The following is a 19,563-nucleotide window of genomic DNA, read 5'->3' on the forward strand; positions in this document are numbered from 1 at the left end:
TTGTATCCAAAGTGTAGTGAAGCCACAGAGATACAGCCACCAAAGAAGAAAAAATCCTTTTCAGAACAAGAGCCCTGTATCTCAGGTTTGCCAATCAAGAGCTTAAGTTGGTACGTTGCTCTTAAGTATCTTCAGGTCCTATGTGCCCCCTCCTTTTCTTCAGGTACCAGACCCTTTCACCTATTTTGTGATGTCCGATCAAAGAAGACTTCTCTTTTGGGGTTTGTTTGTTTTTTTTTCATTTTTCTTTTTTCTGTCAGAAAAAGACCCTCTCTGCACTGGGTCAAAAACCAACAATCTTGGCTTTTTTTTACTCGAGGTTCAGCTGAGTTAGGGATCTGTCTTTAATAGTTAGAATTTGTTATTTAATTCCACAATTGGAGTTTGGTTGAGCTCAGCCCCTTGCTGCTGGTAAAGTTCTTCCCTTTCCCCTTTGGAAATCATCCTGTTGGGAAAGGACGCCAGCCTCCATGGCTTGGGGGACTCATGGTTGTGGGTGGGATTGCAGCTGGTCCAGCTTGTTCAGACTAGCATACGCTGTGTGTCTGGTCACTGATGTGGCCCCAGCAGTTGTTCTGTACTGTTCCTGGCTATTTGTGAACTACTTTGCAGGACGGACGAAATTCCACACCTCACTAAGCCACCATCTTGCTTGCTACCATCAACTTTTGAATTTGTATAATTCTTTTAATGTGTTGTTGGATTTAGTTTGCTGGTATTTTGTTGAGAATTTTTACATCTATGTCCATTAGGGAGATTGCCATGTAGTTTTTCTTTCTTATAGCATCTTTACCTGGTTTTGGTACTAAAATGATATTAGATTCATAAAATGAGTTATTGTAGTGTTCCTTTTTCCTCAGTTTTTTTCTGAAAAGTTTGCTCAGGATTGGTGTTAGTTCTTTTTGGAATGTTTGTTAAAATTCCCCTGTGAAGCCTTCTGGCCCTGGGCATTTCCTTGTAGGAAGATTCTTGATGACTGATTGAATCTCTTTACTTGTGTTGGTTTGTTAAGATCTATTTCTTCCTGAGTCAGTATAGCTTGTGTATTTCCAGGTATTTGTCCATTTCATCTAAGTTGTCTATTTGGTTGGCTTATAGTTGTTCATAGTATCCTCTTATCATTTCTTTTATTTCTTCAGATTCTGTGGAAAATGCACCCCTTCTCATCTCTGACTTTGTTTTTTTGCATGCTGTCTCTGTTTTTTTCTTTGTCAGTCTTGTTAGTGGCCCATCAATTGTATTGATTTTCTCAAAGAACCAACTTTTGATTTTATTGAGCTAATACATTTTTGAACATCCATTTTAATATTTTCACTCTAAATCATAAACATAAGTTTGATATTTGGATTATTTCTTTTGCAGAGAGAATTAGGGGCTTATTAGTCTTTAAAAAATGTAACTGCAACAAATCTGAATCATTAAGAGATTGAAATTAATGGGAGGAAAGAACATTAAACAACTTCAGTTTGAAAACATGGTTTCATTTCTAGATTTCTGGACATTTAAAATGCTTACAGATGGCCTAAGAGGGCAAATTTATAACTTGTCGTTTGTAGTGTAACACTGGCATAGTCCAATTTTAGAATTTCAGTTGAAAGGAGAGAGTATGCTACCGTATAATACCCCTGTGCCGGTCTAACTCTGTGGTGGACCCCAGAAAAGCCATGCCCTTTGATCCTCATTCAATATTGCTAGGTAGGAGCGTTTTGATTCTTTCTATGAAGATGTGACCCCAATTGTGGGTGGTAACTTTTGATTAGATGATTTCCATGGAGGTGTGTCTCCACCCACTGAAGGTGGAGTTGCTTGCTGGAATCCTTTAAAAGAGGAAACATTTTGGAGAGAGTCCCTTTTGGTAGAGCCACATGAAAGCCAGGAGATGCCGCCATGTTCGCCATGTGCCCTTCCAGATGACAGAGAAACCCTGACTGTGTTCACCATGTGACTTCTCACTTGAGAGAGAAACCCTGAACTTCCTCAGCCTTAGAACTGTAAACTAGCAACTTATTAAATTCCTCTTTTAAAAGCCATTCCATTTCTGGTATATTGCATTCCAGCAGCTAGTAAACTAGAACAACCCCAAAGCAGGGTACTAATTTATGGAGCTGGAATTCCTTTTACTTTCTACAATCATACCAATTAAAGACATCTTTTTTTCCAACTAGATATGAAGAAGCTGAAGTTCGGAAAAAACTTGAAGAAAAGGACAGGCAGGAAGAAGAGCAGCTTCAACAGCAGAAAAGGCAGGAAGCAGGAAGAGAGGATGGTGGCATGTTGGCCAAAAGTTCTTTGGAAAATGTATTGGGTGCAAAAGACAAAACCCAAAAGGTATTTGAAATTTATTTTGCCAGGTAAAAGTCTGGTTCTGTTTGTCTTCTAATTTTCTTAAGAAGACTTGAGCTACCACTATGAAGTTCTTTCAGACAATTAGAAAGTAGAAATTGAGTGAAATATTCTAGCTTCAGATGATTCCAGGTTTTTCTGTGAGCAACCACAGAAATCTGTTCTGTGCATTAATTACTTTTTTTTTTTCCTCCAAACTTGATTTGGGCAGTAGAAATAGCAGTTGAACTGGAAGTCAATGTATCTGAGTTTTGGTCCTATGTCTAGTCTTGCTTAACCTTTCTGGTACTCAGTTTCCTCATTTGCCATGAGTGTCCTAAAATAGATGATCTTTGAGGTTTTTTCTTGTCTAATAAGTGTAATTTACAATAAAAGAAAGATTTGATATACTACTTCTTTGATGCCAAACCTCAGTTCTCATTCTCTTCCCTTTGCTTTTTCCTTCTTTTTCTGCCACCGTTTTCCCTTCCTCTTTCTCTCCCTCTGTTTTCATGTTGTTCAGCAACTACTTGTAATATTTTCAGCTATATTTTGTTTGTCAGAAGCCATCCATAACTCAGTCTGTACCTGCCAGGTAACACTGTATCTCCTTTCCTTTATCTCCTCCGAAAGTATTCCTAAAATATAATTGAAGTCCATGGGAAGAGTTCTGCTTTAATTTTTCTTGAGAATGTTCTAGCTTTCAGCTATCATTTATCTATCACAGCTATCATATGTGAATCAGTTTTATTAAGAAATAATGTTGAACTATTTGTGACATTGGGCTAAACACGTTGGGAAAAAAAAACCCGATAGGGACTTATGGGAAGATGGTGGAGCGGGGTGGATTAAGTTCATCTCTGCTCCATAGGACAAGATAGGGGATGGGAAGAGAATGACTAAGATTGCATTCTTGGGTGGGAGCAGGGCAGGAGTGAGTGATCATAGGGGGTCTTCAGTGATTCTTGGGGAGGAGAGAGGCAGGGGGATCAGGATAGGGAGAGTAGAGTGGGTTGGAATGGTAATGATCCATGCCAGGGGAGGATTGGAGGGAACTCTCCTCTTTCTGCTCCAGCCCGCCTGAGCTGCTGGTTTGGGAAACCTCCCCACATGGCTCATGGCCAGAAGTGCCATGAAGAGCCCAGAGGCATGCCAGGTTGTCTACCTGTAAGAACTGGGCCTCCGGGCATTGGGAGCAATTGTCTGACTGGGTGTCACAAATACCCAGCCCATCAGGTGTGGTGTGTGGCAGATTTACCAGGCACTGGGCGTTACAAGTCAGCTGCTATCCCTGGTGCTGTTGTCCCCTCCCATGTCCTTCGTCAGGACTGGGAGCAGTCTCCCCACTGCGTCTGCTTTTGTCAAGGCAGGGTGGCTGCTGTCAAGGAAGGGTGGGCCTGAAAGAGGATATGCCTAGGGGGTGCCACCTGCTGATGAAAAGTGGTAAATGCATGCTGGCAAACTCGCTACCTGCTTAGGGTTTTTTTTTTTCCCATTTCTATTTTTTTTTTAAAGCTGTTCCCAGATTTATTTCCATTTTAAATATCTTTTCTCTGATATAAATTCTCAGATGAAGGGGGCTTTTTGCCCACCAAGGAAGTGCTTGATATGCTAGCAATATTCCCTTTATTTTTTAATTTTAGTGTAATTTACTTTGTATTATCGAACCAAAACAAACATACAAATATGAACATTCTTAACATGCAAACATTCCTTTTATGGTGTACAATCAATGGCTCACAATATCATCACATAGTAGTATATTCATCACCATGACCAATTTTTAGAACATTTGCCTCACTCCAGTAAAAGAAATAAAAAGAAAAAAGAAAAACTCACTCATACCATGCCACTTACCCCCCCCATTGACCACTAGTTTTTCCATCTACTCAATAGATTTAACCTTTGTTCCCCCTATTTTTTTCTATACCCTTACCATTCCCTATCATTGTTCACCAGTATTTCAGTCTACTCAATTTATTTTAACATTTTTCCCCCTATTATTTATTTATTTTTAATCCATACTTTTTACTCATCTGTTAATATCATAGATAAAAGGAGCATCAGACACAGGTTTTCACAATCACATAGTCACATTGCGAAAACTGTATCATTATACATTCATGTAATGTATAATGTATATATTTTTAAATATATTTTTTCTTTCTCTATTTTTTATTTTTAAAATTTTATTAATATTTTGTATATCTTTATTTTTTAATTTTGTCATTATTTTTAACTTTTTTTTAAATTGTGAAATATAACATATATTCAAAAAAGCAGTAAATTTCCAAGTGCATTTTAGCAAGTAATTATAGGACAGATCTTAAAGTTTGATATGGGTTAGAGTTCCACGATTTTTTGTTTTTACTTATAGCTGCTCCAAGACACTGGAGACCAACAGAAATATCAATGTAATGATTCAGCAGTAATACTCATTTGTTAAATCCTGTCTTCTGTGTTATACTCTTCTCTTTAAATAGCATATACATAAAAGCAATAAATTTCAAAGTACATCACAACAATTAGTTGTAGAATAGATTTCAGAATTAGTTATGGGTTACAATTCTACAATTTTAGGTTTCTAATTCTAGCTGTTCTAAGCTACTGGTAGTTAAAAAAAAAAATCAGTATAATGGTTCAGCACTCATACTCATTTAATACACCTGACCTTCTTACTCCCTTCTTTGGGCACCAGTTTGAGTTCATTTGAATGTCTCCTTCTGACTTTGGGAGCCAACTACTGTTGAGATGTGGGTTTTTTGTTTGTTTGTTTTTTTCATATTTTTATTTTATCTTAAGTTAATTTTATTTTGGGGTGCATGGGCCAGGAATCACGCCGGGGTCTTCCATGCAGTAGATGGGTATTCTGCCACCGAAATACCTGTGCACCCTTGCCTAGCCTTTGATAGACCCTCAGTGGAACTGAACTCCTTACATGAGATCCAGGACTTTGTTTGGCAGGGAATTACTGACAAACCAAGTATAAAAGGAACCTTTCAGTGCAAAACCAAGTAAATACAATACTTTAGATGAGTGAAAACCAAGTAAATGCAAAACTTTGGACTAGTGAAAAAAACCAACTTGCAAAATAACATTACTAAGTTAAGCAAATGTCCCGAACACAACAGAAAATCACAAATTATGTGAAGATCCAAGCAGAAATGGCCAAGGCAAACGATTAAATCAAAACTCTAGAGGGGATGTAGAATATGGAACAACTACTCAAGAATATTTATAAAGGAAAAAAACCTGTCAGGAAGATACTAGTAGAGCATAAAGAAGAATTTGAAAGATTAAGTAGAAAAATTGTAGAGCTCACAGAGATGAAAGATACAGTAGACCAAATTAGAAATATGCTATAGACACACAATAGCAGATTCAAAGAAGCAGAAGGAAGAATAAGTGAACTAGAAGACAGAACAATTAAACTAGAATGCACAAAAGAGCAAATGACAACAAAAAAGGAAAAAATGCAACTGAATCTTAGGGAAATGATGGACGACAAGAGGCACACAAATATTAGAATCATTGGTATCCCAAAGGGAGAAGAGAAGAATAAAGTGTTGGGAAAGTTAGTTGAAGCTATAATCATGGAAAACTTCCCAACCTTTATAAAAGATGTAATATGCAAGTCAAAGAGGCCCAACAAACTCCAAATAGAATGACTCCAAATAGGCCAACTCCAAAATACATGCTCATCAAACTGTCAAATGTTGAAGAGAAACAAAGTCCTGAAAGCAGCATGAGAAAAGCAATCTACTACATACATGGGAAAACACATAAAACTGACTTCAGGCTACTCAGTAGGCAGCATGGAAGCAAGAAGACAGTGGTATGATATCATTAAGATCCTGAACAAGGAGGACTTCCAACCAAGAATTCTTTTTATAATTTTTTTTTGGCATGGGCGGGCTCTAGGAATCGAATCCAGGTCTCTGGCATGGTAGGCGAAAATTCTGCCACTGAGACACTGTTGCATTGCCCTAGCCAAGAATTCTTTATCCAGCAAAGTTGTCCTTCAAAATTGCGGGAGAGTTATTTTTCACAAAATGGAAAAAAGCAAATAAACAGAAAGGACTTAAAAAAAAAAGAAAGAAAAATTGAGGGAGAAATTAAAACCTTCAAAGACAAGCAAAGATTGAGAGAACAAGTCAGCAAGTACTTCTACAAGAAGTACTAAAGTGAGTCCAGTTCACTGAAAAAAAAAAAAAAATAGGAGAGGGAGATCTGGAGGAGGGCCCAGAATTGAAGAGTACAGTAATGGTAATTGTAAAGGATAAAAAAGAAAGCGGGGTGGGGGAGGGGGGCAAAGAATATGTAGATCTGACAAATAAAAACTAGAAGATAAGATGTTAGATTCAAGGACTTTTTCTGCAGTAATAACTTTGATTATTAATGAACTAAACTCACCAATTAAAAGATACAGATTGGCAGAATGGGTTAAAAAACTATGACCTATCTGTATGCTGTTTACAAGTGTACCTGGCCCATTCTCCAGGATACATTATATGCTGGGGCATAAAATGAGTCTTAATAAGGTTGAAATTATCCAAAGCACTTTCTCAAATCACAGTGGAATGAAGCTGGAAATTTAATCAGCAGAGAACCCTAGTTTTCACAAATATATGCAGATTAAGTGACACACTCTTAACTAAAATCAGTGGGTCAAAGAAGAAATTGCTAGAGAAATCGGTAAATATCGACACAAATAATGAGAATCTTATACCCAAGGACACAAATAGATTGAAAGTGAGAGAATGGAAAATGGTCTTACATACAAGCTGTAGCCAAAAGAAAACAGAAATAGCTATAGTAATATCAGATAAAATAGACTTTAAATGTAAAGCCATCATAAGAGACAAAGAAGCATGTACATATTAATGAAAGTGCTAATTCACTAAGAGGAAATAACAGTCATAAATAAATAGTTATGCTTCCAGTCAAGGGGCTCCAAAGTATGAGACAAATGACAAAACTGAAGGGAGCTACGGATATTTCAGTAATAATAGTGGGAGACTTCAATATACCACTCTCCGCTATAGATAGAACAACCAGACAGAGGCTCAACAAGGAAATAGAGAACCTAAACAATGTGATAAGTGAATTAGACCTAATAAAATTAGACCTATAATGAATATATAGATTATTACACCCCAGAAATACCAGGATATACATTCTTCTCTAGTGTACCTGGCCCATTCTCCAGGATACATTATATGCTGGGGCATAAAATGAGTCTTAATAAGGTTGAAATTATCCAAAGCACTTTCTCAAATCACAGTGGAATGAAGCTGGAAATTTAATCAGCAGAGAACCCTAGTTTTCACAAATATATGCAGATTAAGTGACACACTCTTAACTAAAATCAGTGGGTCAAAGAAGAAATTGCTAGAGAAATCGGTAAATATCGACACAAATAATGAGAATACAACATATCAGAACTTATGGGATGTGGCAGAGGCAATGTTGAGAGGGTAATTTATTGCCCTAAATGCCTATATTACAAAAGAAGAAAAGCAGAAATCTAGGACTTAACTGCTCACCTGGAGAATTTAGAGAAAAAACAGCAAATTACCCCAAAGCAAATAGAAACAAAGAAATAAAAGATTAAAGCAGAAATAAACAAACTGGAAAACAGTAAAACAGTAGAACGAATCAACAAAATCCAAAATTGGTTCTTTGAGAAAGTCAATAAAATTGATGGACTCCTAGCTAGACTAACAAAGAAAAAAAGAGCTCACAAATAAACAAAATAAGAAATGAGAGTGGATCTTGAAGAAATTTTTTAAATCATAAGAGAATGCTATGAACAACGATATGCCAACAGACTAGACAACTGAGATGAAATGCACACAAACTACCTATACTGACGCGAGAAGAATAGAAGATCTCAACAAAGTAATCACAAATAAAGAGATTTAATCTGTCATGAAAAAGCTTCCTACGAAGAAACGCCTAGGGCCAGATGGCTTCATGGGAATTTTATCAAACATTTCAAAATGAACTAACACTGATCCTGTTCGAAATCTTCAAAAAAAATTGAGTAAAAAGGAACACTACCTAACTCATTTTGTGAAGCTAACATCACTCTAATACCAAAACCAGATAAAGATGCTAAAAGAAAGGAAAACTACAGGCCAGTCTCCCTAATGAGCACAGATGAAAAAAACTCATAACAAAATTCTAGTAAATCAGGGTGGGAAACAGTGGCAGAGTTCTCGCCTGCTGTGCTGGAGACCCGGGTTCGATTCCCAGAGCCTGCCCAGCAAAAAAAAAAAAAAAAAAAATCCTAGTAAATCAAATCCGCCCAAAAGTGCAAGGGTGCGTCAACACAAGAAAATCAATCAAATAATACAGCACATTAACAAATCGGAAGTGAAAAATCACATAACCGTATTGATTGATGCTGAAATAGCATTTGACAAAATTCAGCATCCTTTCCTGATAAAAACACTTCAAAAGGTAGGAATTGAAGGAAACTTCCTCAGATTCATAAAGAACATGTATGAAAAACCAATAGCCCTCATCATACTTAATTTCCTATCCTAAGATAGGAAATGAGACAAGATGCCCACTGTCACCACTATTCAATACTATATTAGAAGTCCTAGCTGGAGCCATTAGACAGGACAAAAAAATAAAAGGCATCCAAATTGGAAAGGAAGAATAAAACTTTCATTATTTGCATATGACATGATCCTATACTTAGAAAACCTGAGAAATCTATGACAAACCTACTTTAATAAATTCAGCAAAGTGGCAGGATAAAGATTAATGTACAAAAATCAGTAATATTTCTATGTGCAAGCAATGACTATCTGATGAGACAATTAAGGAAAAAATTCCATTGAAAATAGCAACCATGAGTCACATTTCTAGTAATAAGCCTAACCCAGGATGCCAAAGACTTGTACATAGAAAACTACAAAACACTGCTAAAAGAAATCAGAAATGACCTAAGTAGAAGGAAAGAGATTCCATGCTCATATAGAAGAAGGTTGAATGCTGTTAAGATGTCATTTCTACCCAAATTGATCTATTGAGTAAACACAATACCAGTCAAAATCCCAACAACTTACTTTGAAAACTTGGAAAAGCTAGTTACCAAATTTATTTGGAGGGGAAGGAGACCCTGAATAGCTAAAGATCTCCCAAAAAAGAAGAGCAAAGTGGGAGGACTATCACAGTAATTCCTGATTTTAAAGCTGTAAAGCCACAGTGGTCAAAGTAGCATAGTACTAACGCGGAGATGGAAGTATTGACCAATGGAATTGAATCGAGAATACGAAGATAGACCACCAAATCTGTGGACAGTTAATCTTCGATAAAGTCCCCAAATCCACTGAACTGGAATAGAATAGTCTTTTTAATAAATGGGCATGGGGGAATTGGATATCAATAGCCAAAATAATGAAAGAGGCATCCTACCTTACACCCTACACAAAAATTAATTCAAAATGGAAATTAAAAACCAAAATGTGAAAGAGCCAGTACCACAAAATTTCTAGAAAAGAATTCAGTGAAACATCTTCAAGATCTAGTAATAGGAGGTAGCTTTTAAAAACTTTACACATAAAGCACAAGCACTGAAAGAAAAAATAGACAAATAGACTCTTTTAAGATTAGAATTTCTGTGCCTCAAAGGACTTTGTCAAAAAAAAAAGCAGCCAACTCAATGGGAGAAAATATTTGGAAACCACATATTGGATAATAGCTTGATATCCTGTGTACATAAAGAAATTAAGACAGCTGAACAACAAAAGAACAAACAACGCAATTATAAAATGGGCAGAGGATATGTATAGACACTTTTCTGAAGACCAAATAGAGATGGTTAAAAAGCTCATTAAGAGTTGTTCATTTTCATTAGCCTTAAGGGAAATGCAAATCAAAATGACAATGAGCTGTCACCTCACACCTAAAAGAATGGCTGCTATTAAAGTGAAAGCTACAGTTGTTAGAGAGGATGTGGAGAAATTGGAACACTTATTCTTTGTTAGTAAGAATGTATGATGATACAGCCACTGTAGAAAACAGTTTGGCAGTTCCTCAGAAAACTAAATATTGAGTTGCCCTATGACCTGGCAGTACCAATACTCGGTATATTACCCAGAAGAGCTGAAAGCAGTGACATGAACAGACATTTGCACATTGATTTTCATAGTGGCACTATTCACAATTGCCAAAAGATGGAAACAGCCTGAGTGTCTATCAACAGATGAGTGGATAAACAAACGGTAGTATATGCATATGAGGAAATGTTATGCAGCAGAAAGATGAAGTGTGGTCCCAACGTATATGACCATGTGGATAAACCTTGAATACATAATGGTGAATGAGATACGTCAGACACTGAAGACGGAACCTATATGACTTTGCTGTTACGACTCTGGTAAAGGTAATCTCAGACGTTATACTGTAAAATATAGTAGACCTAGTAGTACACAAAAGCTCCAGATAGGGGAAGGCTACCCAATAAGGTTGAACCTAGATGCAAGGGAACTTATAGAATTAATGGTAAGAAATTAGCAAGGTTATAAGTAACATTACATACTGAAGGTAAATATGATTGAAAAGAGATGTATAGTGCCATGTGTCCCACTGATTAAATCTGTCATTATAGATAAATTCACACACGAACTATTTCAAAGGTTTGAAAGTGGACAAAGAATCAATAGTAGAGGGGCGTGGGGGAAAACTGAGAATGTATGGTATGGCCTGTAGTTAACAGGAAAACATCAACAGTACCAAAGCAATATGAGGGGCAACTAGTTGGGGGAGAGTGACAAGTGATAAGGGGTAGTTTTGATTTAACAGTTGGTGACACTGTGTTTGTCAGTTCTTTGTTGCCATGCACCAATGAAAATTGTCTAAAATTGAGAGTGCCACTGATTGTAAACTGTGTGAGGAGACTGTACTGTTTATTTTGGACATTATCAATAATGACCAGTAGATTGAGGGAGCCAAAAGGTACAATGACTGAAAAGCAAAATGGCAAATTGTGATACATTTATATGATGGAATATAAATGTATTTATAGGGAAGGATGTTCAGAGTCATGCAGTGAACTAAATGAACCTTGGGGATGGTGTGTTGTGCAAAATAAACCAGAAACAAAAGAACAAATATGCCAAGGTCTCTTTTAGAAAATACTTATAAGAAAATTGGAGCCTAGCTTTGTAAGTCCTTATAGCAGACACACTGAGTCTAATGTAAATGTATTTCTAGATTCTGAGACACTGAGCTTTATGTGCACCAGCTGGTATTTCCCAGCTGGAACTTTGAATAACTCTGTGACATCTAAGACCCAGAAATGGAGTGCTGCAGCCCTGAAAGTTAGCATAGATATATATAATAAACAGTTAAACGAAAAAGAGATCAGGTCACAATTAGAATTGAAAAGGAAGCCATCTATCTGACTGGGTCTAAGGTAAATCAGAATGCAGGGTAAAAGAGGATAGTGTATGTACTCTAGACCTTCAGCTACTGTATGAGACCAAAGCAGAGAGATTTATTGTGTCTAGAACGTAAATTTTTGCTAACATTGGATAGTTCATTTAAACAACCCAGACTCTTGGAGTTCAGAGTGGGAATAAGGTCTTGTAATTCCGTATAGTTTAATGTAATACCTGGATACATTTCAGAATATGGTGGGCAGATAATTTAAGTGTATTGGTAGAGTACTTTGAGGGACCAGGATATAAATATATGTTTATATGAAACTTACTTCTGTAGGGGAGAAGCTAAGACTGCCCATAATGTGGCCTAAGAGTTTCTTCAGGAAACCTGTTTTGTTACTCAGATGTGGCCTCCCTCTAAGCTCACCTCTACTAGGAAAATCATAACCTGCCCCTCCCCCCGAGGTGATAGAATGATAGCCCATGACAAACTCTGGAATCTGTTCTTTAACTACTTGTTGAAGTGTGCTTTGAAAATTATTGTCTTTTCTTTCTTTGCTTTGAATATATGGTATTTTTTTTATATATTAAAAAAAAGAAGTGAAGAAATGTAATCTTTTGATTCTAACAGCTTATTATATAAGATACATAATGCTGCCTTAGGGAGATGCTGATTTATAGGCTGATATAAAGCACAGTAAGATTTGAAAGAATTATATGAAGAAGGCTTTTTAATCTTTTCTTTTTGTTGCCTTTCCAACAGCAGGGCAGACTGCTTTTTGGTTACTCTAATTTTTATTCACACACTTTATTTATTTATTTATTTGGGGGGTGTATGGGCTGGGAATCAAACCCAGGTCTCCTGCATGGCAGGCAAACATTCTACCACTGAACCACTCGTGTACCCCTCATTCGTTTTATTTTGATAAGAGAATACTATGAACCCCTCATCTAGCTTCAGTAATCAACTAAAGTGCTGCCATGTTTTTCATCTGTCCGCTTCCCATTTTCTTTTGCTGGATTATTTTAAAGCAAATTCCAAATAAAGGGATATGCTCTTAATAACTACAGTATTATTTTTCAACTTCACAAAGTTAATAATAATTCTCTATATAATTGAATATCCAGTTGATACTCAGATTTCCCCAGTGGTCTCAAAATGTCTTTTTATAGTTGATTTATTTGACTCGGGCTCTAGTCAAAGTCTGCTCATTGTCTTTTGGTTGTTATGTCTCTTAAGTCTCTAGTAACTTTTGCCTGAATCCCCCTCTCATTTTTCATTTTATACTTTTGATTTTTTAAATTCTGGTTCAGTTCTGTAAAATGAACCACATTATGGATTTGTATGATTTTTTTCCTCCTGGTGTCATTTAACTTGTTTTTCTCCTATATTTCCTATAAGCTGGGAGTTTGATCTGAAGACTTAGATTCAGCTTCAAGTGTTTTTTGGCAATAATGCTTCTTAGATGATACTGTGTACCTCATATTGTATCATATTAGGAGGCACATAATATATTCTTTCATACATTGAAGCGAGGCTAAAATTAATAGGTTCAAGTGGGTTCTTATTTTTCCATCTGTAAAATGGGTTAATACTTTACAGAATTATCTCATGTTATATTGGTTAAAAAGTGTAGATTATGTAAGTTTATTATTTCACATTGCTGAATTTTTCTTTAACTGTGTCGTAGAGGAAACTGGATGGAATAACCAGGATTTTTGTTTTGTTATAAGAGATGCTTATTTACTTTCTAATTAAATTAAATATTAAACTTCTTTAACATCTTGTGCTTTTGCATTATTTTTGCCCTTTGAAGAAAACCTTGAGGAAATGCCATATGATTCTGATACGTAACTTATTATTTTAGCTATTGTCTACACCACAATAACCTGGTTATGCCATTACTATTTATTTGTATTTTATAAAAGGCCAGTATTTTGTCCACTTATTATCCTAGGCTTTCAGTTTCAATTAAATAGTCAGGTTGAACTTTGTGTTTTTATGGAAGTTTTTGTTTCTGTTAAAAGTTGAAACTTTTTATTTCTATCATAGATCAATGGCAAAAAGAATGAAAAAAGTGAAACAACAGAGAAAGGTAAGTATGTGTAGAAAGAGAGAACTTTTGGGTTATTATTGAGATCTTTTAATCAGAATAAGCATCACATTTTGCACAGTGCAGCTCTTATTATGTCTTATCTCTATGTAAGGTTTATCATTTTTCCTACCCTATATGATTATATTGAAAATTTATTGATATGTTCTCTATATATCATGGGGAATATTTTATGAATAATTTTATCGTAACTGACATGATACATTACTATAGTATTCAATTGAAAACATCAAAACCACAGTTTGTACTGTCATTGTTTTTATTCTCGAGATGTAATTTAACTTGATGGTTAAAAGCATGGACTTTTAGGAGTCTGACTGCTGGATTTGAATAATGGCACTTCCTCTGAGTTTGCATGTGATCTGGATCAAGTTATTTAACTTTTCTGTCTTGTTTCTCCCATCTGTAAAATTGAGATAATAATAATAATATTCATAGGGTTATTGTGAGGATTGAAACTCTTAGAGTGCGTAGTTAGTTTTATAAAAGTATTAGCTGTTGTTATTTATGACTCTAAGTTGTAGACTTAATTATTTAAGAGGCTTCTTTACCTGCCTCAAAAAAAACTAAACCAGTAATTTGGATATCATCGGTAAGTAGTGTTGTTGTTCTAGTCACGAATATCTGGCCCATACAGCAAGACTTAGGCAGTTGCTTTTGCCTGGTAGAAAATTTTTCTTCTCTTAAAGAAAATTTAACTTAAATATAATTGTATGTAAACAATAACATAAATTCTCTATTTAAAATACTGCCATATAACTACTTAAAAAATAAACTATGAGTGCGGTAAGGTACCTTCTTAAATCTGTTATCACTTCCTTCTAAGATTAGTTTCAACCCATAAATTTCTTTGTCTCTCATCCTGTTAGACGTTATCCATCTCAGTGGTTTGTTCTCAATTTGTTTAGACTGTTTTGATATCAAAATGACCTTGTTGCTTAGAAAGGGAAGTAGGATGGTTATTAGCAGGTCTGGTTGTTTTAGCTTTGAAATTGCTGTGACTCCATCTCACAATTTACTGCTTAAGCAATACCTTACTTATTTAAGCCATTTCGTAGTGCTTTTTAATCTTTCTGTTGAGGTGGTGAACGCTAAAAGAGAAAAAAGTAAATAAATGAAAGTATTCCACAAGCTTTGTTTTTAGCTTCTTGTTTGTCTTCCTTTAAAAAAATAAAACTTAGATAATCTTTTTTCCTTTGTGGCTGGAAGCTAACTAAAGAAGCATCATTTAGAGCAAGAATCCAAAACCTTTTTTTTTCAATGCTAAATAGTAAATTTTTTAAGTTTGGGGGCCCCATGGGCTCTTTTGCTGATATTCAACTCTACTACTATAGCATAAAAGCAGCCATAGTTAATTTTTAAAATAATTGAGCGTGTCTGTGTTCTAGTAAAAACAGGTGGCCATAGTTTGCAAACCCCTGATGTGAAACACAAATAACACCTTTTGGCTTGTTAGTTTAGGAATATTCATTAATCTAAAAGTTTTTCCAATAGCTCCCATAAAACCCTATCAGAGACTTTTTTGAAAGAATTTAGAACCTTAAGAGCATTTTTGATCCTTACATGTTTTTCTGGTTAACATTTTTCTAATAGCTTATTTTTAAAAATTGTAATAAGAATATTTTCATAAGATATTTACATTAATTTCTTTTTATTTTATGCCAGTAACAGAGCCAGCACTAGATGTAGTTGTAATCTTAATAGCAAGTTTTGATATTTGAGTCCTTATAAGCAGAGCATTGAACTGGTTTCTTGATAAATGTCCAATATATAAGCTTAAACTATAATTAATTTTAGTTAAAAGGTGATAAATGGTTTGATGGAGTAGCATTTAAAAGGCAGTAATGGTCTGATGGAATAGCAATATATGACATCCACTTACCTTGGCACTTTTCTGAACAGGTATGTCTATCCTGTGTTTAGTGATATGATAGCACACAGAACTGGGTGTTTTCTTGTCACTTATACTCTTTCTCTCAATTCCAAGGAGCAATCACAGCAAATGAACTATTTACAATGATGATGGATAAAAACATCAGCTTGATTATAATGGATGCTCGAAAAATGCAGGATTATCAAAATTCCCATATTTCAAATTCTCTCAGTGTTCCTGAAGAAGCTATCAGTCCAGGGTAGGTCATTATATATTTAGAAAAATGGTAAACTGTGAACATTAATTAGTAAATGTTATGACTTAGCATCCAGGCCACATGTGGTAGTCTTTCCTTGTTGACTTTTCATTCTTTGTCCTTAATGGCACACCTTACTCTTTCTGAAAAGGTAGTATAGGAGACATTCCAGTTTGGCCATATGTTCTACTTCTAGCATTTGGAGTCTTATTAGAAGAGAAATGAAGCTGCCTTTGTGTGCCTTCTCTCCTCAAGAATTTGTTGGCTGATTTCTCCTACTGTTTACTATTTGTGAGCGTTTGAAGCAGATACACCAAATTGACTAAAACTGTGAACCTAATTGTTTTATGTCTTGAAATTTTCCACGCTATTTTTACTTAGGTAAAAGAGTCTATACGTTTTTCTTTTTTTTTTAAGAAACGGTGTATATAAGTGTTTTAAGAAGAAAGGCTCTAAAGCCAGGCAGTATTCAGGTCATAATTCTGTCACTTTGTAGCTATATTACTTCTAGCTAGTAATTGGAAATTAGGAAAATTACCTGATTTCCCACAAGCCCATTTTTCTGTCAAATGAGTAAAATAATAGTGCCTATCTTACAGAGTTTTGAGTTAGTTTAAATGAAAAATTATATATGTACTTAGCACTAGTAAGAAGTTACTAAAAAATATTTTCTTTCTTTTTTGGCAAGAAGGCTTTTAACGTATAAAATAATTTTTTTTTTAAACTTTACCTTGCTATGTGGGAAACCTGAATCAATTCCTGGAGCCTGCCAATGCCAAAACAAAAAAAAAGTTTTCTTGCATGGGTGGATAGTATATTAGAAATCATTATGACGTGATGACAGAGCTAAAAATCCAGAACACAATTTCAGGTATTCTTATACAAATCATATAACCTTTCTGGGTCTCAGTTTAAGGGATTGGGTATAATCTGTAGCCCATTCTAAGGATATAAGCAACATTAAAAATATATATATTTAAATCTTGGTAATAAACCTTACATAGTTCTTGGCACATTTAGATGCTTGGTAAATGTTTGATTAGAACCAGAAGAGTGTTTTGTAAATATGCTTTATAAAAATGTGATTAGAGGGCGGGCCGCGGTGGCTCAGCGGGCAAAGTGCTTGCCTGCTATGCCGGAGGACCTCGGTTCGATTCCCGGCCCCAGCCCATGTAACAAAAACAAAAAAACAAAATACAATAAAACAAGAAAATGTTTAAAGATGTTTCCCTTTCTTCCTTCCTTCCTTCCTTCTATCCTTCCTTCCTTCTCTCTGTCTTTCCTTTAAAAAAAAAAAAAAAAAAAAGAAAAAAAAAATGTGATTAGAGTCCTTAGTCTAGTCAAGTAGATATGAATATATAGCTAGGATTCAAAAAGGCAAAAGTTGTAATTAGTCATGGGTGGGTGGTCTGTCCATACTAACCGAAAGATGGGAGGTCTTTATTGAGTTTAGCTCAGTGTTTCCCTAAATGTGAGATTTGACTACTTTGGAACTTGAGTTGATTTTAGATTGACAGTTAATAATGCATTCTTTAGCAAGAAAATTTGTTTGACGCCTTCTGAGTAGTTGAAGAGAGTCTCAGTTTAGTGCTAATATCATTTTAATATTTGGTTATCTTCCTTTCTTAAGAGATAAGACCTCGAGAGTTTTCTGTAGGCAACAGTATCTACAGTTAGCTGGTGTTGATTACTATATATATATATATATTTTTACATGGGCAGGCACCAGGAATCGAACCCGGGTCCTCGGGCATGGCAGGCTAGCACTCTTACCTGCTGAGCCACCATGGCCCGCCCCGATTACTATATATTTTTCATTGTGTATTTATTTTTTTAATTCAATATAGTAGGCATACAAAGCACTCCTATCCTTTCAGCCAAATGAATTTTCGTAAATTGGAATAGTAGTTCATTAACTATCATCTGGACTAAGAAACAGAACATTACCATAACTCCGAAAGCCCTGATATGCCTCCTATATCCCCATCCAAGACAGCCCCCAAATTCTAACAGAATAAATATATTTTGTCTGTGTTTGTATCTTATATAAATGGAAGCAGGCAGTATATAGTAGTTTATGTCTCGCTTCTTTTATTCTTCCTGTGTTTGTGAGAGTCATCCATAGTACCATGCATAGTTGCAGTTCATTGATTCTCATTGTTACAGCACAACTTTTCTATTTTATTCTGTTTCTTTGCTTTTCTATCTTGTTTTCTTCTGGGTAACTTTTTTTTTTTTGCATACAATGTTTTTTTTTTCCATGGATAGGGAAAAACAGTTTTTTAGGAAAAACGTTATGGGGATATACAGTTTCTTCTTAAAGTGCACTCAAGTAGAAGATCATTTTCAACAAATATTAAATAATAGGACAGGTAGAACAGAGTTGCAGCAAATTGTGAGGTGATAAATGAATGGCTGATGTTTGAGAAACATTGGTTGATACTCTTTTTTCCCCAGTGTTTTCTTTTGAATTCTTTATAATCAAAACAGTATTTAGGCAAATATATCCCTAGGGCCAAAAGTATTCCTTAAGAATATTATAACATTTCATATTTCCTCATTCTTTGTTGATCAAACATCCTTCTATTGTCTAATTATGTATCAATAGAGACTATTAAAAGACTATTAATCTTAAAAGAATGTTAATCTTCTCTTCACTCCTGCTCTTCTTTTCCTTCCCCTCCTCTTTTTTTTCTCCTCCTCCTGCTGCTTTTTATTTCTTAGAAGATACAGTATTCAGCATTATGATATACAGGAATGGAATTGGGAGGATAGGGGTGTAGGCTAAACTATTTTGCTTTACTTGTGGATAAAAGTTTCACCAATACTGTTGAACTTGGTCATATCAGCAGCTAAATATTGAAATGCCTACTATTGCTAAAAATACAATGGAGTTCTTTACCTGGAGAAGCAAATCTCTGTTATTCTTTTGTTTGATAGTTACTGAAAATTTACTGTGCTTCTTAGTGCTGTGGCTAAACCACTGAAGAGGCAAAAATCTTTGCTTTCATGGAGCTTGTATTTTAAAGGGGAGTAGGGAGAGGTGGGACAGACAATAGATATGTAAAATATATATGTTTTATGTTGAGAAGTGCTATGGAGATGGGAGTATCCAATGTGTGTAATTGGATGGGTATTAAAATGTTAATCCAGGAGGGCCTCATGGAGAACTTGAGCAAGCCTTGAGGAAGTAAGGAATGAGTGTTACAGATAACTGGGGGGATCAGGGTTCCAGACAGAGTTGACAGTAAGAGCAGAGACTCTTAGACAGGACTAGAACTGTAAGAGCATGTAATTACAGTGTAGTCAGTGGCTGGAGTAGAGTGACTCAGAGAGCAGGTTTTGGAGCTGAGGGAATGGAAGTAATAGGATTTGATGGTGGGGGATCACAGATTCTATAGGACCATTAGGCCAGTGTAAGAACTTTCACTTTTAAGAGCAAAAGAGGAAATGAACAGCATGCTTTAATGTAGAGTTGTTATTTTTCAATGTAGTTGATAATTTAAGAGGCAGCCAAAGAAGGGGATAAGAACATGGACATTAGCCAGATTACCTGAGTTTGAATTCTGGCTCAATTTATCAAGTTAACTTGGGCGA

At 35.5% G+C, this 19,563-nt stretch overlaps 1 protein-coding gene across 4 annotated transcripts in view; it reads left to right on the top strand.

Annotated features, from left to right (window-relative positions):
* Positions 1 to 19,563, top strand: part of USP8 (ubiquitin specific peptidase 8) — a 110,334-nt gene that overhangs the window by 63,750 nt on the left and 27,021 nt on the right. For all 4 annotated transcript variants that reach the window (XM_077127868.1, XM_077127867.1, XM_077127871.1 and 1 more), the window contains exons 5-7: positions 2,166 to 2,328; positions 13,777 to 13,819; positions 15,825 to 15,969. In XM_077127868.1, coding sequence (XP_076983983.1) covers positions 2,166 to 2,328; positions 13,777 to 13,819; positions 15,825 to 15,969 — 351 coding nt within the window. The remainder of the gene's footprint in view (positions 1 to 2,165; positions 2,329 to 13,776; positions 13,820 to 15,824; positions 15,970 to 19,563) is intronic.

The sequence above is a fragment of the Tamandua tetradactyla genome, chromosome 14 (genome assembly GCF_023851605.1).
Source record: "Tamandua tetradactyla isolate mTamTet1 chromosome 14, mTamTet1.pri, whole genome shotgun sequence".
NCBI classification, from domain to species: domain Eukaryota; kingdom Metazoa; phylum Chordata; class Mammalia; order Pilosa; family Myrmecophagidae; genus Tamandua; species Tamandua tetradactyla.